Source organism: Sorghum bicolor, chromosome 3, assembly GCF_000003195.3.
Source record: "Sorghum bicolor cultivar BTx623 chromosome 3, Sorghum_bicolor_NCBIv3, whole genome shotgun sequence".
NCBI classification, from domain to species: Eukaryota; Viridiplantae; Streptophyta; class Magnoliopsida; order Poales; family Poaceae; genus Sorghum; species Sorghum bicolor.
In genome coordinates, this window is record NC_012872.2 from 4,140,266 (window position 1) to 4,162,019 (window position 21,754).

At 41.0% G+C, this 21,754-nt stretch overlaps 2 protein-coding genes and 1 long non-coding RNA gene across 14 annotated transcripts; 2 read left to right on the forward strand and 1 right to left on the reverse strand.

Annotated features, from left to right (window-relative positions):
- Nucleotides 87–10,848, forward strand: LOC8056528 (protein ABCI12, chloroplastic). Of its 3 annotated transcripts, XM_021456617.1 has the most exons (9): nt 87–156; nt 2,554–2,988; nt 7,402–7,518; nt 7,903–8,139; nt 8,348–8,512; nt 8,621–8,696; nt 9,258–9,322; nt 10,109–10,417; nt 10,507–10,848. In XM_021456617.1, exons 2-8 carry the CDS (start codon nt 2,617–2,619, stop codon nt 10,256–10,258), a joined length of 1,182 nt encoding a protein of 393 aa, XP_021312292.1. In that variant the 5' UTR covers nt 87–156; nt 2,554–2,616; the 3' UTR covers nt 10,259–10,417; nt 10,507–10,848. The 3 variants fall into 3 exon arrangements, with proteins under 3 accessions (XP_021312292.1, XP_021312291.1, XP_002455080.1); XM_021456616.1 differs by lacking the exon at nt 87–156 and having other exon boundaries at nt 2,528–2,988; XM_002455035.2 differs by lacking the exon at nt 87–156 and having other exon boundaries at nt 2,528–2,988; nt 10,513–10,848.
- Nucleotides 11,360–13,798, reverse strand: LOC8078788 (DNA-directed RNA polymerase II subunit RPB7). The gene is made up of 6 exons (XM_002457200.2): nt 13,568–13,798; nt 13,291–13,456; nt 13,089–13,139; nt 12,753–12,818; nt 12,159–12,227; nt 11,360–11,645 (listed from the first exon to the last, which is right to left on the reverse strand). Exons 1-6 carry the CDS (start codon nt 13,681–13,683, stop codon nt 11,580–11,582), a joined length of 534 nt encoding a protein of 177 aa, XP_002457245.1. The 5' UTR covers nt 13,684–13,798; the 3' UTR covers nt 11,360–11,579.
- LOC110433836 lies at nt 13,935–20,306 on the forward strand. 10 transcript variants are annotated; one of them, XR_002451213.1, is made up of 5 exons: nt 13,935–17,314; nt 17,454–17,526; nt 17,982–18,535; nt 19,084–19,479; nt 20,079–20,306. It is a non-coding gene; the product is annotated as an uncharacterized LOC110433836 (long non-coding RNA). The 10 variants fall into 10 exon arrangements; XR_002451217.1 differs by having other exon boundaries at nt 18,417–18,535; XR_002451215.1 differs by having other exon boundaries at nt 13,935–18,067; nt 18,417–18,535.

Below are 21,754 nucleotides of genomic sequence, written 5' to 3' on the forward strand. Positions count from 1 at the left end.
AGGTGGAGGCGCCGAGGCAGCGGCGGACCGGCGCGGCCGCACGCCCGCACGGGCGTGGGCGAGGCGCGAGCGGCGGCGGGGGCGCCGCGCGAGGCGCGAGCAAGGGGCGGTCACGGTGGCGGCGAGCAGGGTGCCTAGCTCCGAGGCTAGTTTTAGGTTTTGTTTAGATCCACCTTGTTCATTTTGTGAATTTTTTTTTGTTTTTACTACTGTAGTACTTTCGTTTGCATGTGATAAATATTATTTAATTACAGTAATTAGGTTTAAAAAATTTGTCTCCGTAAATTATAGACAAACTGTACAATTAGTTTTTGTTTTCGTCTATATTTAATGCTCTATGCATGTGTATAAAGATTTGATGTGATAAAGAATCTTGAAAAGATTTTCCGTCACATCGAATCTTTGTACACATGCATAAAGAATTAATTATAAACGTAAGCAAAAACTAATTGCACGGTTTACCTATAATTTGCAAGATGAATCTTTTAAGCCTAGTTACTCCGTAATTGGTCAATAATTATCACATACAAACGAAAGTGCTACAGTAGCCAAAGCCAAAAAATTTCACGGACTGAACAAGTTTTTGGATTTTGACATGGTAGCATTTTCGTTTTTATTTGATAAACATTGTCCAATCATAAAGTAATTATGTTTAAAATTTTGTCTCATGATTTATAGGCAAACTTAGTTTTTGTTTTTATCTATATTTGGTGCTCTATGTATATGTCATGAGATTCAATAGAACAGGAAATCTTGAAAAGTTTTTAGTTTTTGGGTGAACTAAACAAGGTCTAAATGGTCACAAGAATTTTATGCACATTATTTATGCTAATGTGATACTGTATTAATGAAGAGAGAAGTGATAATAGTTTTATGGAAATGGAGAGAGTTTCACGAAAATAAACTCTTTTAAATTGTTTTCAAAATATGTCATTCGGATCATGAAACCCCACTGACGGCTACTGTAACCTCTAATTAAGGGGATGTTCTCTTTTTATTCAACAAATTCTGGTTTTGGTTCATCATTTTACATAATGATGAAACTAAACACCATGAGTCTATTCATTTGAGTTTATCAGTCGAATCTGTCAGCCAACAATATCTTCTGTCATGGCTTATTAGTTAAATAAACAAGGCGCAGTTATTCTATTTTGAATTTTGACCTCAGAGAAAAAAATGTAAAAAAAGTCTCAAGAGGTCATAATGAGAATAATAAGTTTTGCGTTTTTATGAAACTATAAACACAACCTTATTTTAACATTTCACATTTCATCATTCTAAAATAATTGACATTTTATATTTTACATTCCACAAAGAACAAACATACCCTATGTATATTATATAATACTCCCAAAGTTGTAGCTCCTAGCAAGTTTACATATTAGTATACCTACCAAATGACCATATTATCGTTCATGAGTGTATAATAAAAGTTATAATAAAAAATATTTAAGCCGACTAAATGCTAAGGTGAAGGAGGCAGGAGAGGAGAGAGATTATAAGCGAGCCTAAGTTCACAGCAACTAATAAAGTTTGTGAGAGAGACAAGTGGATCATATATTAATAATGATAAGCTAACTACTATATAGATGGGCTGCAAGAAGGCTGCAAAAAAACCTTAAGGTCAACGACGGATTAGGCCTTATTTAGTTTCACCCACAATCCAAAAACTTTTCAAGATACCCATCACATTGAATCTTATAGCACCTACATGAAACATTAAATATAAATATAAATAACTAATTACACAATTTGCCAGTAATTTACGATACAAATCTTTTGAACTTAATTAGTCCATATTTGCATAATAATTGCCAAATATAAACGAAAGAACTATAGTGTCCAAATCCAAAAAAGGTTTCAGATCCCTTGTGAAAGATTTTTGAGCTACTATAGCACTTTTGTTTATATGTGTCAATTATTGTCCAATCATAAACTAACAAGGCCTAAAAGATTCGTCTTGTAAATTATAGATAAATTATACAATTAGTTATTTATTTTATCTATATTTAATGGTCCAATGTATGTGCCGTAAGATTTGATGTGATGAAGAATCTTGAAAAGTTTTACAAAAAAATTTAGATTCTCTGTCACATCGAATCTTTCGGCACATGCATGGAGTATTAAATATAGATAAAAAATAACTAATTATATAGTTTATCCGTATTGAACAAATTTTTTGAATCTAGTTAGTTTATGATTGGATAATATTAGTCAAATGCAACAAAAGTGTTATAATATCTATTTTATAATTTTTTTGGAACTAAGATCTTAGACCTTGTTTAGTCGGCAAAATCTTTTGGTTTTGAATACTATAGCATTTTCGTTTAGATTTGATAATTATTGTTTAACTATAAACTAACTAAGTTTAAAAAAATTATTTTATAAATTACAGACAAATTATATAATTAATTTTTATTTTATTTGTATTTAATATTTTATACATATGTTTAAAGATTTTATGTGATAAAGAATCTTAATTTTTTTTTTAAAAAAAACTAAACAAAGCCTTAGCCTTGCTCTTACGGGTTCCTTGTTTTTGACGTCCTCCAGGCAAGGACTAGTGAGGTACTTCCGGCGAGGTTCAGGCTGCCGGCGCCACGCACGTTCCATCCCATGGCTGCCGCCGTCCACCTCCGCCCTCTCCACTCGTTTGCCCTCCCTCTGTCCGCAGCAAAGGCCGCGCCCAGCTGGTTCCCCATACCGGTGAAACCCGGTGCGCGGAGGAGGGGGCGCGTAGCCCTGCTCCTCTGCTCCGCGTCTGCCCACGCGCCAGCGTCTCCCTCGCCCTCGGGCGGGGACGGCGCCGCGGCGTCGGCCGCGGCAAAGTGGGTGGAGTGGATCCCGCGCGCCGCGGCAGGCGCCGGGTCGGTAGCGGGCCCCGAGCAGGTGCTCAGGCTCATCTCAGGCGCCGCGGCCACGCCCATCTGCCAGTTCGTCGACAGCCCGCGCACCTTCCTTCATTCCGTCGACCCGCGCGTCAAGCTGGTATGTAGTGTCCCCGCTTTCTCTCCAGCATGCGTAGTGGATAGACTTATTATCCTGTAGGGGTGTGGGCAGGGAGGGTGCATGGGTGGTGTTTGTGGGAATGTCGCCGCGAGTGTGAAACGATAAATAGAATGCAAATATGTCAATCCATGTGCCAGCCCCGCGTTGTTGTACTAATCAGTGATTGGGCGACTGGGGATGCAAATCAGTGAAATTTGAGTATATATGCAAATTTGTTCATTTATTATACTACCATGATGACTGAGTGCTGACTGCTGAGCTGCCAGAGGGAATGTCCTGGCATATCCTGTGGGCCCAACCCTGCTTGCAGTGGCTTTTCGCTAGAAAATTTACTAATAACAATGTGATTTTTTTCTCAAAACATTTATAATTTTCAGTAAGGAACTATTGCTGGCTAAGATGTTACTTAATATTTTTTTGATACTCCCGAAATAATAAAGCATTATCAAAAGCACAACCTCTTCGGAGTCTCGTACATCTCCCAATATTAATTCCGTGGAATGTTTTTGTTAGCTTAAAACATAAAAGTTTCTGAAACCACAACAGCTGGAGAAATAACATTTGCTTATGTTATTTTTGGAGTGTTGTTTGAATTCATGTAAGTTAATCACAACAGATATATTAGAAGGGCGCAACTACTTTAACAGAACAAATATGATTACATCCTGCCAGCATTGCTACTCAAAGGTAGAGAATCAATTAATAATCACACATTAATTAAACACAAGCTGTTTTCATGAAAATAGCAAAGCAGCATAGATAGTTATAGGACTCATGGTCAGCTAGAGAATATGCACGTCTGCACAGTTGCATAGTTGGTAACCCAGTGGTATGATGCACCTTGGTCCCTTAGCTAGGAGGGGGTGCTAGTTCAATTCCTTGCGAGTTCCATTTTAGTTTTTATTTTTCTTTTGTTATCCTCTTAGTTTTTATTTTCCTATTTTATTATCCCATCCGGAAATTAACTGTAGATAGTATACTTCATCCCAACCAACAACAACATGGTACTAGATCAGTTTTTTTTTTCTCTGGTACATGCAGGAGAGCTGTGTATCTTTGTATTAAGAGAGAAATACTAGATCAGTTTTTATTTTTCCTATTTTGTTTATCCCTTTCGTTTTTATTTTCCTTTTTTTATCCCCTCTAGAAATTAACTATAGATAATATACTTCGCCTCATTTAACATTTAACAACATGGTACTAGCTCAATGGGGCATGACGTGTGTGCTGAATTATGTTGTAAGTGTAGGCTAGACTAGTAGTATTGTAAGATTTTTTTTTGCAATATTTTTTCACTTCTATATTTCATGTGCCTGAATTTTAAGATGATTTCAGGCAACACTTTTGTACTATCAATTAGTGCTAGTAAATTATCATTTTTATGATTTGTTATTTGTCTTTGTATCATAAATAACATATCAAATTTTTGTTCTTGTCTGACTGTAGAAATAATTGTAAATTATTAAATTGTCTTTGTGCCAACACATATCAGATTTTTTGTCAGGTTTGTGGTTTTATCTAACAGGTTTTTTTATTCTGGGAACCAAAAATTGCAGATTGTGTCTACATAATTTGCAACAAACTAAAACTGCAATTTTAGTATAAAATATATGCAATAATCTGTGATTTAGCAAATCCCATATTTTTTTTCTCTCGAACACGCAGGAGAGCTACATATCATTATAATAAGAAGAAAAAAAAGGGGGAAATGTTATGTGGCTGCTGGGATCGAGGGAGATTGATTGGGATTGAGGGAGCGGCGGCTGAAGGCGTGGACAGTACCCGCGGCTACTGTAGCGCGGGTACTTTTCACAGGGAGGCGGCTGTGAGAGCGAGAGAGGAGGCTAGGGTTTTGGGCGCTAGGAACGCCAGCCGTGGGGCTTTGCCCACGGCCGGCAAGAGAGAAGGGATTTTCTTCTAATCTCTTGCTTGATTAGATTGATACATCTCCTCTCTTGACCCCTAAGAAAGCGACTAATTAACCCTAATGGGCTAAGGCCCAATAGGACCTTGACTCTTCTAACACTACACCCCACCTGGACATGCAGCTCGTCCTCGAGCTGCAACTTAACGACGACACTAATAATGACTCCGCAAGACACAAACGTAACACCTACAAACAAGCCTTTTACATCTCGGCTTATTTTATTATTCTGACCCGAAACGGAATGCAAATCTTTATTGATGACTCCTAAAGATATGTCGGGCACCCTCCGCGTGATGAACATGTACGTGTGCGTCCACCTGGATCCCATGGGCGCCATCTGGACAAAAGGGAAGCACATGGACGGCCATCAGGAATTGGCCGCAACAACGACCAGCGGAGGCGCCCTCGTGGCGGCCGACGACGAAAAACAGCGACGCTAGGCAAAGCGCTCCCGCCAATGACAAGATAGACAGGGAGGGGAGCGCCTTCAAAACCGCCACCGACGCAGAGGTTGAGTTCGCCGCCTGCGGAGAAAACAGCTTGCCCGCCACCCATGGGAGGAACTGAATGCAGAAGATCCCTGGCGCAACGGACGGGATTGAACTCATCCATGTGGCGAAGTGCAACTTGGAGGGATGTGAAGGGGTGTCGGGTTGAATCAGTTGCAGTTCGCGCATCTCCCGCACCCGCCGACGTGCAAGGAGACCGCGCGCAGCAGCCTGCAGCCGCACAACCGCCGACAACCTCGCAGCTAAGCAGCTTGTCCGTTGGCTGCTCAATTTGTTGTGACTTCTCACCCTCATCTTGGATCTGTTGGACGCCGGCGCGCCTATAGATGATCCCATTGGTGAATGGGTGCTGGAGGCTTGGCACACCGGGAACAACAACAGCGCCGGTGGTGGGCACTGGAGCGACCGTCGTCGTTACCGTCGGGGTGCTCGCCATCGTGTACACCAGCCCCATCGTTGATGCCATAGCATATGATGGGATCGGCGAAGGAGAGGGCGACATCCATGGCTGATGGATGGAAACCGGAGCCGTTGGCTGCATGCCCAAACTGACGAGGTAGGACTGAATCCCGGCCACCATCTTGCCGAGGTTGAGAACCGCCGTCGTCAGTTCTACATTCGACATGACGGAACCGGCGGATGAGGATGCCCCTGCGGTCAGCGGCAGCGAGGTCCACATCGAATCGAACAGATGTTATGTGGCTGCTAGGGTTGAGGGAGATTGATTGGGGTCGAGGGAGCGGCGGCTGAAGGCATGAACAGCACCCGCGATACAGTACCCGCGGTACTGTTCACAGGGAGGCGGCTGTGAGAGCAAGAGAGGAGGCTAGGGTTTTGGGCGCTAGGAACACTGGCCGCGGGGCTCTGCCCACGGCCGGCAAGAGAGAAGGGATTTCCTTCTAATCTCTTGCTTGATTAGATTGATACATCTCCTCTCTTTATATAGAGAGGTTTACTTGACTTACAAGCAAGACTTACTTGACCCCTAAGAAAGCGACTAATTAACTCTAATGAGAAAACAGCTTGCCCGCCACCCATGGGAGGAACTGAATGCTTTGCCCATTAGGGTACAATTGTCAATGCTTCAAGGACATGTGTCCCTTCATATCTCACATCCCTTGTAAAATTGGTTTATTAGGCCACTAGATAAAGTACCTCGTAATCTATACCTCAAATAACCTGAAAAATCTTGGAAAAAGTCAAAGTCAAATTTACTTCCCACACGGGGAAGTTGTCTGGATACCCCGTAAACTAATTTTGTGTTCAGTTTACCTCTCCAAATGTTTTAGATGATCCAATCTACCCCTAATAAGATTTGTCATTTTTGTTTCTCCACATAAACGTAAGTTGATTTTTAAGTTCAAATTTGTAGGTTGGTAGAGAACATCACAACTTATGTTAGAAAAATACATTATGAATTTTTCATATTTATTTTTGATAGCTGAAGCATTTTATAGTAAATTAACCATACGGATTCAGAATTATATGAAAAATAACGATGAAAAATTCATAATGTATCTGTCTAACATAAGTTATGATATTTGCTATGACCTTACAAAATTGGAACTTATAACTCAACTTCTATGTGGAGAAACAAAAAAGGAAAATCTTATTAAGGGGTAGATTGGATCAAATAAAAGATCCGGAGGGGTAAATTGAACAAAAATTCAGTTTAGGGGTTATCTGGACAACTTTTCTGTGTGGGGGTAGTAATTTACTTTTTCCATGAATCTATTAGGTTGTTCCTTGTATCCTGATGGGTTGAATCAGTGTTTTTTTTAGCTTTTGCTATCTCTGATATCGCCACATCATGCTACCAACTTACCGTACCAGTTTTCAGTTTTTCAGCCCCTTTTCTGTATTAACATAAATTTGACCAAAGTTTAAAGATGAACTGAATAACATTGCGGTTGTTGACCTGTTACAATTAAACAATTCATATACTTCTTTCTGTAGGTGTGGCTGTTGGCCCTTGTTGTCCTACCAGCCAGATCAAATATTTATATGCGGTTTGGTTTGGTAGTATTCCTGGCCCTTCTTTCAATGTGGATTTTACCAAAACATGTTTGGAAGGTATGATTTTATGTTGTATCAAAAATAATTTACAGAGAATTTAATTTGTCCTTAGCTAGCGAATTGTGGTTTCAATTGTCTTCTTTTTGTTTTGAGTTTCTTTTTGATGCTGATACATGGTGGATTGATCTCAATTTGACATATGTAGTTGCAGCTTATGGTGTTTGGTACGATGTGCTAGTACCTTGAGTCTGATGCAGCAAAGCTGTAATGTCTGGCTTTAACTTCACCCTTGGCTGCCCATTCGTTCTAATGTAGCTGTTAATTTTCCTTCTAGGATTCATCTAATGTTTGCTCCACGGTTTCTGTTCCCTCGTATATTCAAACTGTTCTTATCGGATGTGCTTGTTTGTACCTGTAAACAAAATCACGTTTACTCTGTAGGATCAACTTGGAAGGGTTGCTCTCCTTTCAGGATTCTTATTCATCATGCTGGGATTTGGTGCTGATGGTGCGCCTTCATTAGTCCAGACGAGAACGCCTCCACCTTCTGTTGTAGGCATACCGAACATTCCTTGCTCCACAAGTGGGTATTCTTACACAATCTTGAAACTGGGACCACTGCAATTTACAAGGAAAGGCCTATCTGTAGCAAGTACTTCAGCAAGCCTCTCCTTTGCAGTACGTCCTTCACTTAAGTATTTTAGGCACACACTCTTTGGCTTAATCCTTCCTTATCTTACACATTTTTTGTGCCTTCTGTTTACATCCAACAAACCACACCTGATGGAGAGCACGCTATTTGACATTCCTTTTGGATATTAAGAGTGACTTGGTTTGCATCTGAAACTATATGATATGCACTCGCAAATTTGTTGTTTGTATGCAGATATTCCAAAGTGCAAGTCTCTGCTTGACAACAACCACTCCCGAGCAGCTTGCCTCTGCTCTGTGGTGGTTTATGATTCCACTGAAGCATATTGGTGTGCCAGTACCTGAGATAATACTTACACTACTACTGTCATTGAGGTTCATCAATTTAGTATTTGATGAGGCAAGTATTTATGGTAACCACCAAAGTACCTTTTCTTTCTGTCTAGAAATATGCTCTGCTATTGGAGATCTTACTTTGGAGTATGATATTGTTCGCATATCCAACTAGGTTCGCAACTCAGCTCTAGCGATTGTAGCACGCCGGATAAATTGGAAAAAGCTGACAGCTATGGAAACTATAGATAGTAAGTACCTTCTACATACTGGGAAAATACTTCCTGCTTTTGTAACCAATAGCTTTAACAGAACTTGTTCACAAACACTGCGAGACCTGCTAGCTGCTTGTGAGGAGCAGGAATCAAAAACTAATTTCTCATTGGTTAAACATGCTGTTCATTCTTATCAATGCACCTGAAGTTAACCTAAACTGTCCAAAGTCACCCTTGGACAATGTAATTTAGCATCGATAAATTTCTCCAAGTGATCTATTCTGGTGATAAGATTGGGGGAAGAGTGAGATGTCATGCATTGCTAAAATTAAAGGCAATATCGGCCATCTCAAAATACATACATAGTTTTTAAAAACTAAGTTAATAGTGGCCAGAACTGTATTTTTACAACTTTAAAAGTGACTCCTGAAAAGCATAGTTGAGTATGCCTAATTTCAGGAGTACCTTTTATGTTGCAATTCTTCTAGTTATGTTGCACTCATCCCATGCGTGAGATTTTTATATGACTAGGAGCCTAGGACTGCCATTAATTGTTGTATGGAAATATTAACTGAAATATCTTGTGTGCAACTCTAGTTTTCTTCAACTATGTCCGGCGGATATTCAAAAATATATTTGATCACGCAGAGCAAATATCCAAGGTTAGTTTTTCTTTCCTTTTCTCTTTTTGTTGTCACTGACTTGAGTTACAGTAAATGCATCGTGCAATTCCTAAAAAAGGTAATTTGCTGAACGTGGCCCATGGTTTTGAGTTAGGTATGTATTTTGAGCTGCTGTGCAATAGAAATGACTTTGAAACCAAAATTCCTTGTCCTGGGTCAAAATATACTTCATAAGTGATAGTAGGATGATACTGTTTTAAAAAATTGCACTAGAACCATGGAACAACAAGCAATTGACTTTACATGTTTGTTTACCCTTGCTGATATTGGTTCCTGATGCATCATAAATCATCCCTGCATTTCCTAGCATTCAGCTACGTGACTGTTTGGCCCATCTCAAAGTAGAACCAACTATTTACATGAAGCACGCGCTAAATATTTTCTCTAAGTTTAACCGGACCCTGGCCAAGCTAGTTAGGGATCACACGACTGTATTATGCTGTTGGGACATGTCAAGACTTGTGTCTAGACCTCATGCCATCTCACCTTATTGACCTGAAGTCAGCACATTGTGGTAGAGGAAACAACACAAAAAGGATATGAAGTCTTAGTGAAAAGAAAAGTGCTCTTCCAATGATATCGGGAGCTCACAGAAAGTGTGAAACTTGATTATATTGCTCTGATGCTTAGCATTTTTACTTTTTGAGGCACTTGACTTTGTTCAGAGCATATATTAAAACTACAGCTGTGCCAAAAATTATGCTCATTTGATTGCTCCAGATATTTACTTTTGAATTATGTCTTATTATGCTCTTGTTTGTCCAGGCAATGGTAGCTCGAGGATTTCGTGGCAATCCAAGCAATCACAAGATCTACTTTCTTTCAGAATCATCATTTGGAATTGCGGATCTCTTTTCATTGCTTTGCTTATTTGCTGTAGTGAGCTTGGCTTCCTTTTCTGACCAGTTGGTTTGATGGTAACAAAAAGGTATTCATGGATATCCACCTGTTTGATTTTTTTTTGGTGGTAACAAGAATGTTATGGAAATGAGCTAGAGTTCAAAATGTATATGTTACACGATCCTCCATTGGAAACTGGTGCAAAGGATCACACTAACATGGCGTTCCGAGCAGGTGAGTTTAGTTAATGTGCATCTATCTAAAGATGAAATGTCCACTTCTTTTGTTTCTGAACGAGTTTTTCTATTTTCCATCATTTGTAGGAACAGCATGACTTGGATTCTTTGCAAGGCAGATAATCACAGAAAGCTAAGTGCACACGTGGAACTGTTTGATGATGTTTGTTGAGTTGATCCTAGTTAGGGAAAATGTGAGTGAATATTGTTGAAAGGAAATTGCCTCGGCAATATGTATCCTTGTTGAAAGGGAATTGCCTTGGCAGTGTGTCCCCAAGTTTTGTTGTAGGTTTATCATAAGTCAAACTTCTTTAGCTTTAACCAAATCAATAGGAAATTGTACAAACATTTACAACATCAAATAAGATTCATTGTATCCACGATGAAATATATTTTAATGGTGTATATGTATATACATTTTTCTATAAACTTGATGAAAGCTAGAAAATTTTGAGTTAGGATAGCTACAACTTACAATTTGGAATAGAAAGATAAACTAGGAATGTGCAAAAAAAAAAAGAGTAGAAATAAAATCCACTTAAAGTAACATAGTCAATTTTACTCCAATTTCGAGTGCATGAGTTGTTCTATCAATTATTTGCTCCAATTTCGAGTGCATGAGTTATTCTACTATCAATTATATGTATTTGACCGATGCTACGATAAAATATTCAGAGGTACAAATGTCTCAGGAAAGTGATCTTCATGATAACTGTGAGTTCGAATCATTAGAACAATCATATATGTTTCAATAGTGAGAGTAGTTTAGAGCAACTTTAGCAGGATCCACCTTAGTTTTATGGTCGAGGGTATGTATGCTGGTTTGAGGGCTCGTTGAAGGCAGGCAGTAGGGAGAGGACACTGAGGCTGAGGGCACGCGGTGGCGGGCGAGAGCAGGGAAACTGGAAATAGGAGATTGAGAAAATCGGAAAAAGACAGGTTGGAGCCGAATCTAGAAAACCAAGCAATCAAAAGCAGGGCAGCCCCAGATAAAAAGTATGGCCCTGATTTGGGGGCTATTGCTGGAGTTGCTTATATACTACAGTTAAGCTAAACAAGGTCCTAGGCGCACCATTCTCAACAGGTTCTGTAGTCCGTACAACCACGAATTACACATGTAGTCTGTGAACATCGGAGTACAATCTCGTTTCTTAGACCATTTACACTGCTGCACCAGGATCGCTGATAACACCCAGGAAGTCATCCTTTATTGTGCCAATGCAAAACTGCAACAGCAGGGATTGGACCATTAGAACATTGTACAAGTATAACATTGAACTTATAACAAGGCACTAAGTATGAATTCAAAATGCACAAGAAGTTTTGTAATGAAAATGTCCCTTTTCTTCAGCTATCTAATATGCTTTTAGCGAGGGATGAACAATAAGTTCTTGGCACAAGAAGATGTAGTACATACAAAAATCTTCTAGGCTAGTGCTAAACGAGAGTACGAGACTAGAGTATCTAAGGCCTGCTCAGTTCTAAGATACAGGACACAGACATCACGTTTTTATATGTGGCAAAAGAACAGCACAATAAGCATGCCGGCATTCTTGGCTGACTAATCTTGCATTAATCAAAGTTATTATTTACTAAACATAAGTTCTTTGTTGTTCATACAATCTTAGAAATAATATTAGAGAAGGGACTGCAAAATGTTATGTGCGTTCACACATTGTTGTCAATCAAAAAAAAATGGTGATGTGGTTGCATTCAAAGTTAGATAGAAATAAGCTTACAATTTCTGTAGCATCAACACGAGTACCAATAATCTTCAGCCGCACCTCACTCTCTTTTTGAATTTTCACCTGAGTAAACAAGCAAGCAACTACCGATGAGCACAGCAAAATGACCAACATCAAGAAGCTTTGAAAGGAACAGGAACAGTTGTGAGTTTGGGAATCACCATGATACCCAATACCCACACCTACTCTCTCTTTCTTTTTCGAAATATCTCTGTAAGTCTGTATCTCTGTAATTATTAATGCAACCACACATTGACGTAACATGCAGATTTAGCAAATCGTAAAAAAAAACATAAAAAAAACTTATTTCAAGATATCACCAAAATCCTCAAGAGTAAATAATTAGCAAAGCATATGAGAAGCAATAATCCAATGAATATACATCAGAAATATAGTCTATGCTTAGTGCCATCTTGATGAGCTTAAAGTTTACTCCCTCGGTTTTTAAGTAGATGATGTTTTTAGTTCAATTTAACTAATTAATTTGTCCTAAATGTCATTGCATTTTAAGAAGGAAGAAACTTCTGCAGTAGTTACAGATGATGAGAAGACTCATCACTGCTACTTATATATAGAGAAGAGGCATACCGATCCATCAGAAGTTGTGTAGTTTGGCACATCTCCCGATTGGAACTCCATATCGTCTGGAATCAACTGCATTGCAATTGAATAGCAGAGGAAAAAAAAAACATTACTCAACAAAACAGTATTGACTGACACTAGTTAATTAAAGTTTAAACAAGATGTCTATGCTGGTATCCTGTGACAAAAAGCAGCAATGTATATTTACCAAAACGATAAAGGACTAAAGGAGTGAATAAGCAGAGCATAATTCCTAGAATATTCAGAAAGAATTCCCAAACTTCTTTAAGCATTTGACACTTTCGACTATGAAGCAGCTCCAAGCATGGCAAAATCACTCACGTGGTTGGACACAAAGATCTGCACCGGCCCAGCCTCCGCAAAGAAGCCCATCTGCAGAGTCAATAATACCCAAAGTTTAAACACCAAACCAATCCTTGCAGTCACATCCTCCGACACCAAGATCATCACCACCCAGCTAACCAGCACACCAATTCGAACGAAGCAAGCACAAGCCGGAGCGGGGAGGCAAGTAGGCACCCACCTTGTTCACCATGGTGACGACAGCCTCGAGGATCTCGCCCTTGAAGGGTCTGAAGACGACGCACTGGTACTTGACGGGGAAGGTGACGTATCCCGTGCCTTCTCGGATGAGCCCCTTGCCGATGTCCTCCACACCCGTGATCGCCACCACGAACCCGTGCCGCCCGCTGCAAGGCAAGATCGAGCGAAACCCGGCAACCCGCGTGCCATCTCAGCGCCGCCCAAGCCGTCCTCCTCTTAGCCCTAGCCAGGTTCAGGAGCGGGATGGCAAACCCTACCTGCAGGTGCCCTCGACGTCCTTGATGAGCTTGGAGACGAGCTTGTCGCGGAGGTGCGGCCCGAAGTGCCGCGGGTGCAGCTGCATGTTCCGCTCCAGCACGATGTGGAAGAACATCTTGCTCCTCTCCCCTCGGCGGCGGCCGGCGGCGAGTCGAGTTGTGAGGCGACCAAGGCTGTTCTGATTCTGAATGGGCTAGTGCTGATGCTTCTCCCTACTTCTCTTCCCTGCGACACGAGAATAATAAAGCCGTGAAACACGTTTCAGTCGTCCGATCCATCATCTGGTGCATCGTGACCGTTGAACACCTCATCGCAATCACAGCATCACACCACTCGGAACCGGAAAAATGCCATTGAAGCCCACTGCATCATAACAAAAAAAAAACTGAAGCGTCGTCGCCGCCGCCGCCACAGCCGGTCCGCTGCTCTTGCTCTATACCGCTGGCCGGCCGCGGCACCGGTGGTGGTAAGAGTGGTCTTTCATCCGTACATCCTCCTGTCCGCATACTATCGGTGGCTTCGAGGCTCATACGTGCTCGCGCTCCTAATTTGCTTTGCTGCTCATGTCCATTCGCTTCCTACCACATTGGCAGAGGATGGCGTCGAATTGCGCCGCGAGGGTACCGTCTCCGCGGCGGGCGCCGCGGCGTGTCTGGGCGGGGCCGTGGGTTTCGGTCCGCCCGGCGAAATGCGGCGCATCATGTAGGTACTTATGTGTGTGAAACTATGTATTCCTTTTGGCTTTGCCGTTGTCTGTGGCTTGAGATAAATTGGTCGTGCATTCGGCAGGAGGACGTGCTGTTGTGTATTCCTTTGCTTTGTTCTGATATTGTACTTATGTGTGTGAAATAAAATAAAATAAAATTCTGTGGCCAGCTCTATACTTCTACATGATTGTAAATTGCTGCCCCGGCTGTGTATATTTTTTTCTTTCCTGTGGCGTAGTTAGGCTGTGGATTAATCGTGCTAAAATTACTTTATTGTGGCAATCAGTAGTCATTTAAGTTCAGAGTTCAGACACATGTGGCAGTAAACGAATTGTTGTGTTTTGAGAATTGTTTTAAAATTTTCAGGGGAAAGTTAAACAGATTGTTGGCTCTACTCTTTGGGATTCATCCAATGATGGCATGGAACTTGTGACAAACTTTGAATCAGACAAATCTCTTGCAGAATTTTATAAGGAAGATGAACTTCTTGGAGACTTGGAGGACATTGTTATAATGTTTGGCGCAGATCCTGCAAGCCAGGCTGTTGCACTGGAGGCACTACGTGCATATCCTGGTGAGAATTTGTTATCTAGTTGCTGCAAGAACTGTGATTGCTCATTGGGTTGGCCTCTTGTGTTGTTTGGCTGTTTGCTCTTATTAGTCTTATTTGTAGTAGCACTTATGTTTGCCCATTGTCTCTTTATTGTGTGTTACAGATCTTGCAAATGCTAATGGTAAAATGCATAAAAATCAAAGTATCTATTTTAAAAAATAGAAGATCGAAATAGCAGGTAGAGTTTTGAGACTTATAAAAAATATCCTGTTGGTGAGACCTGGAAGTAAATTTGGTTTTAACAAAGCACTATAGGCTAACTGATGATAGATGAAAAAATATTATTTATTTCATTTCATCATCTGTATTCAACGCAATAGTTTAAGTACATAGTCTTTCAATTGTTATGGTGACTCTACTTTTTTTTGTTAGAGTTAGACGCAAGATGATTCTGCGTATGCATACCGGTTTATGGTATCCAAGAAACTGTATTATGTACCAGTTGAACTTATTTTTGTCAAATATACGACCTTTGTACAGGATCATGAAATTTACAGAACAAAAAGGTAGTACTTGTTATACAACAATTAAGCTCATCATGTTAAGTGCCATTCTGATTTCTGATAGGCCTTCACTATAAAAAAATAGATATAAAGTGTTAGAATAGGCCCCTATGGGCTGACCAATGGGCCTTGGCACCTATGCCTGTGTCACTGGGCTGCCTTTAGGGATTATGGTAGATGATTATAGATTAGGCAAGGATCTCCGTTGATTGGGTGTATTCTATAAACCCTACTTGATCATTGCCTATATATTGTACCTCCCTGTACTCTATCAATCAATCTATTATTCCCTGTGCCATATTGACTTACATGGTATCGAATGCCTAGCTCCTTTCTTCCGCTGCCCTACCTGGTCGCGCCCCGGCACTTCGCCGTGCTGCGCCCGCCCACACACCGGTCCCATGCCGTGCAGCGCCGCCATGCCGGCGACTCCTCTTTCTACCCCCAAGTCTAGGCCAAACCTGCCAGGAAGCTTTTACTTAATACGTGGAGAGACAATTTTATTTGATATACTTCCTTTTTCATTAGGGCCTTGATGCTTTGTACTTTTCTGTTTGTACAGACCATTCTTTCATTCAATTGAAAACCAAAAAAATATAGGTAGGGGACTCCCCTACTGATTCGGTCAAAAAAAAGTCTAGGGATGAGAATGACGCCTCCTCTGTGGCTGCTAGCCTCACCAACATCCAAACCGACGAGGTCTCCCTGCGCATCGCCCAAGAGAAGGCCAACGAGGCTGCTGCCGCCGCTCAGCGCCTATGCTGCCCTGGCGCGCGTCCTTCAGACCAAGGGGGAGGTCACGACTGCCGCCAAGGACCACGGCGCCAATGCTCAGCGCACCAGCGAAGCCCTACCGTGCACTGCCAAGGAGCGTGTGGCCGTTGCCGCTCCGGAATCCTCCGGAGCCACATCTGAAGGTGCACCAACACCGACCACTGACCTCTGCGCCGCCGTGCTGCTTCACGAGGTTGTTGCCCTTCTACACAAAGCTCCATTGTGCCTTTGGAGGAAGATGCACTAGCAGCATTCATATCTTTTTCCCCAAGGTTTGGTCTTTCTTCGTTTCTCTCATGGTTGGATTCTAAGTACCAAATTTGTCACCGTAGTCAAAACTAGGAAACACAATCTCCTATACAACTAAAAAGAGTAAAAGATGGACATTTTTTTGGTGCGACATTGCTTTCGTCCTGTTGGGCTGGCCGTGCGTCCGCATCCGCGCTTATTAGGAAACAACCAATCGTTTTCCCCTTTTGTCGGCGCGAGCGCCGTGATCCGCAAGGGCCGCCGCCAAGTGCTCTTTCTCCCCTTCCCCTTTTCCGAGCGCCGCCGCCAAGCGCTCTTCTCCCCTCCTCCTTTTTCGAGCGCCGTGATCCGCAAGCGCCGCCGCTCTCGGCTGTGGCGAGATTCCGTACCTGGACGAGAGCTCCGTCGAGACCACAATCGCGACGAGAGTAGCGTCGGGGCCGCCGCCAAGCGCTGTTCTCGGCCGTGGTGGGATCCCCTACCTGGACGAGAGCGCCGTCGGGATAGGGACGAGCGTGGCAGCAGTTGGTCGTCGAAGGGCGTGGCCGCCTGGAGGGGCGCATGTTGGCTGTCCACCCGAGGATGCGATGGGATTGCACGCGGCCCAACCGGCTCCAGTAGCAGCACCTGGATCCATTGTGCAGGTGAGCGATTACGATGACTAGTGAGCGGGTGTGCAAAGGATGGAGGAAGATGCAGCTCTAGCGAACTCGCACTAGATCCACGGAACGAAGGCCAAATGCTGCAGTTGCGGCGCGGTACCTCTACGCACCCACGTCGTGTTCTTTGCCTCCTCAACCCGCCATGCGTCCTTCGCCTCCTGGCTGCCGGTTCGCCTCCATCAACGAGCGTTGCCCTCACCTGCTAGGCGGGGCTTGCTGATTCATGCCCTGATGCCAGGTGAAGTTTCTGTTCTGCAATTCAGTTTACCAGGAGCAGTTTGATGGGTCTCTTATTGGTGTGTTATTGGGTTTATATTATTGATTGCTCTCAGACATATTTTAATCCTTGTTTAATCGCTAGCTAGCTGTTGTAACAGGTCATGTAGGTTCATGGAGTTTAGGTACCTGAGCGTGGAGGCAATCCTTGTGCAATTCATTCTCATGATGCAGGTGCAGCATGTATTCACATTTGTCAAATTCACTGCAGCGTGCGATAGTGAATTAACTTTATAGACTAACTAAAGATTAGATCCTTGCTTGTGCGACATATATTAAGTATCTCAGATTACTTATGTTAATTAAATGCTATGCTTCCGATAGTTTCTTTCGTATGTCGCATACAAGGCTTTTGCTCTTTGCATGGTTGCATGTTTCAGTATGAAATTTGTTTATTAAATGCTTGGACAGAGAGGTCTGGTTATTGCTTGCTTATTAAATTTGTTTATTAAATTTTGAGGCATGAAATACAATTCATCTATGTGTTACGATGTTATTGCTTGCTTATTAGAAAATTTTGGACACAATGAGTCGAGGTTCAGTGCTTCCTGATATTATTTAATTTCTTGGATATCAGCACCATGAGCTCTTAATGCAATACTTACAAGAGCCAAAATTTTGTTTCACAGTTGAGTTGGTATCTTCTTAAAGAACTTTGTCACAGTATGATCTGCTTGATAGATCGATTGAGAAGCTTAGTGACACACTATGGAATGTAAGGACTGCTCGTGTTTAAATCGATGTACATCAGCTTCATTTGTTCTGTTTACTAATCATAGTGAAATGCTACATGATTTTTGTGCCTCCACCTTTTTGTCCTGTGCAAATTCGAGTTAATAGACTCCTAGCCTTGCTTACTGAATCAGTTTTATATTCATGTTAATAGCAAGCCACTTTTAAAAAAAAACTTAATAGGAAATTATCTCTCATTGTAAAGATTTACTACTTATCCTCTAATTTTGGGAATTTAGCATCCTGCACTTTGGATGTTGCTGCTGATGACTACTCACCACAGTGCTTGTGTTGCCATCTCTCTGCAACATCGCTGATCTCACCACTTGCAGTCCCGGAGCCTGCAACAGATCGACTATCGTGACGCACCCCACACCCATTGTACAATTGAGCAGCAACGATCGATAGTCCTCGCCGCCTCTACTTCCTCGTCGCTGTGCCGCCTGTCCAGGTTATCCCTCCCTCCCTACTATTTATAATCCTCAAGGGCCTACTGTTTATTGTTTGACACACGCAGGGGAGTGTGGCCAGCCTACTGTTCTAGGGGTTTATTCCTTGTCTTGCCACCATCATGATCCATATTTATTTTCTCCAACTTAAACCAATTTGAAATGCAATATGCTACTATTTAGTAACATGGAGTTCTGAACATGGCTGCAATATTTTAGTTGCACACATTGCTTGACTACCATTAATCATTGTCTCAAACTTTGTTTAATCATCTCAGATTTTCATGAGAAAAATAAAAGGATTAAATGCCTACCCAGTCCAAGGCTCTTTGCTACCATGAAGAAGAGAGTAGTGAATAACCTCTCGATGTTCTTTTAGATTTCCAACTCCGAAAAAAGAGAAGAAACTATCGTGTTCAGGCCTTGCGGTGATGTGGATTGAGGACTATGAATTTTAAAATAATTTACTATCATCATCTACATGCCATCTAAATATTTTTATTTAGAATTGACTATATACTAATCACTGACAATATTTATTCTAATGCAGTATGTAACCACAACCATGGAGCTATTGGAATAGTTTGGAGCAAAGACTACGAAGATGTACTTTTAGCGATGGCGTAATAGTGAAATTTTTTTGGAGTACTAAAAATGTGCTGGCTATTTCGTGACATAGCTAATGTTTCTCAATGATCCATTATTTTAGAAAAAAATGAAAATAATCTTCCATAGTAAATAAAATTGTTGTACATAAATCTCAATACATCTTGTTTGTGCATCAGTATCACTAATCCATTTTTTATTTTCCATGAGTCAGTATAAATCCTAAAGTATGTGCAGGTCACCAGTGGCTTGCGACAATTTCCTGACGCTTCTTGTAGAGATTGTGCAGGTCATGCTAGACAAGCGCTATATTTTGCAGGAGTCATACGGTAGCTTCAAGGTATAAAATATAGAAAATTGTACTTGTAGTGCATTTTGGAGTATTCCATCAGAGACTGATTCAATCCTACATCCTTCTTCGAGAATGTTATTCTCACGTACCATTTAATAATGTGTAGCAGCCTGCCAAGGTTAATTATATCCTTTTGATAATGTGAAGTTGTGTTCTTTTTTTTTTTTGAAAATATAAGGGGCTGGATTTTTCTCATTACTGTTAAGATAGAGATAATTATAAGAAAAATAGAAAAAGTCATGTGCAAACCTTTTTCCATTTGGAATAGTTCCATATATACAGTTTTCAAAGATTTTGACTCATCTTTTAATTTATTTCATATACCTTTTTCTTTTACAAATTTGACATTTGTGTAGCTGTTTTAGTTACCCAAGTTAGGTTCTCCTGAGATCTCCAAGTTTCTAACAGTGGTTAATATTGCTAATATTTTATCCTTTTAACAAATCCTTTATGGGGGTCAAGCACTCGCTCTTCCGTACTCCAGCAGCTTAAGCAGCATGAGAATGGACACATGCTTGAAAATAATAGACACATCATTTCAAAGCCTACCTATCTAACTGCAAACTTCTTATGACTATCAATCTCAGGTGTTGTGACCGTAACTGATAGTGCATTCCTGATGGTGTGGTGGTGAAGCCAATGCAAATTGGTGGGAGAGATGACTTGCAGTATAAATGGTTTTCAATGCTATGATGGTCAGATTAGTCGAACATTTTACAAACTTCAGCACTATGACCAGAGAAATGTAATCCATTTTAATGCCTAGAGTTAGTGAGTGAATCAAGTTGTGTAATTTGGGTGACCTATGGGAAAAATAAGTTCTGTGAGTAGTAGATGGTACACAATTTATCTACCTATTGTATACAGTTTATTATCTATGACGGAGAGCTTGAGAAATATTATTTGAAATCATAATGCACATGAATATTTGTATTTACTTGAGCATGTGTACATTACATTTACAAATATTATTTGACAATGCACGGGCATCCTTTCCATTCAGCTCTCATCCACAACAAGTTTCAGATAAAATGCATAGGTGCTAACTGCTATCTATTTCAAGGTAAAAAACTCAGAAGTCTGAGTTGCACAATGCAAATTTACTTCAGTTAAAATATTAAGCATTCATGTATGAGAATGCCTGCTATGTGTATTTGTTTCGTAGATGGTGGAACCCTCTAACCTGTTCAAAAATATATTGTGAAATTCAAAGACCTCTTCTTCCATGGCTATGATTTGACGCGGGTTTTGATCCATTTGTGTGGGGGGGGTTTCACAGTGTCATATAGAGCTAGCTGGGGAGGCGTGGAATGGCGCAACCGTGATGGGAACTAAGTGCCGCGGGCCTCTCCAGGTAGCCTCCGCGTGGAATACTTTTAAAGCCACACATATTTATACAGTAAGTATAACATACTTTGTTTTTAGGTTTTACGATATAATTTTCAAGGCACACAATATTACACATGTGACAAGCACGAATGTTTACATATGTAGTTGAACCTGCGTATAGGATAGCATAGAGATGCAGCGGAACTCATTTGTGAATTTATTAGCACATGAAAGAAATGCCGATGTAAAACAATATCTTAGCCGCATCACGAAAAAGGTCTATAAAGTGCAGTTCGTGAGCCTGCGACACCACCTTGTTTTTTAGATTAAATAACACTTTAACATTTAACTTTTACGGTATTGTTATTTTATCGTGTGATCCGTGTATTTTTAGTATAAATTGTTAGCTATCCCGTAGCAACGCACGGGCACACTACCTAGTCTACTAAAAAGAGGAAAAGTGATGATTGTACACCTGAAGCCTCTAAAAGGTAATTTAAATATTGCTGGAATCTCTCTATCACTACATCTTGCTTTAAAAACTAAATTATTTGACTGCCATGACAGCCACAGCCTGGAGGTTTTAAGTAAGAAAATGGGAAACCGCACTAACTCCAACTTTGGACGTTCAAAACTGTATGTCTTCTCATTCTAAATCTCAGTTACATTCATCCATTTTTTCTCTTATCTAAACCATTGTCAATGTATAACATTTGCAGGTTAAGAAGTGGGTCAAATCAGTCTGAAGCATTTTCTATTGCTTCATGCAAAAATCGACCTGCTCAAGTTAAAAGGAAGTGGACACCGATCAAGAAGAAGCTAGGCCTTCCAAAGAAAAAAAGGCGTAGACATTCTGAAGGTGCCACTTGACAGCCCATCGATGGGTACAACCGTACAAGAAGCAAGACATGAAATTCTAACAGCCCTACCATGA

What these genes read in the sequence shown, in the direction of transcription:
- LOC8056528 (XM_021456617.1), top strand. Translation starts at nt 2,617, where the DNA reads ATGGCTGCCGCCGTCCACCTCCGCCCTCTCCACTCGTTTGCCCTCCCT. An exon ending in TCGACCCGCGCGTCAAGCTG is followed by an intron (nt 2,989 to 7,401) that starts GTATGTAGTGTC and finishes TTCTTTCTGTAG; the next exon opens with GTGTGGCTGTTGGCCCTTGT. An exon ending in TACCAAAACATGTTTGGAAG is followed by an intron (nt 7,519 to 7,902) that starts GTATGATTTTAT and finishes TTTACTCTGTAG; the next exon opens with GATCAACTTGGAAGGGTTGC.
- LOC8078788 (XM_002457200.2), bottom strand. Translation starts at nt 13,683, where the DNA reads ATGTTCTTCCACATCGTGCTGGAGCGGAACATGCAGCTGCACCCGCGG. An exon ending in TCGTCACCATGGTGAACAAG is followed by an intron (nt 13,140 to 13,290) that starts GTGGGTGCCTAC and finishes TTGACTCTGCAG; the next exon opens with ATGGGCTTCTTTGCGGAGGC. An exon ending in AGATCTTTGTGTCCAACCAC is followed by an intron (nt 12,819 to 13,088) that starts GTGAGTGATTTT and finishes ATTGCAATGCAG; the next exon opens with TTGATTCCAGACGATATGGA.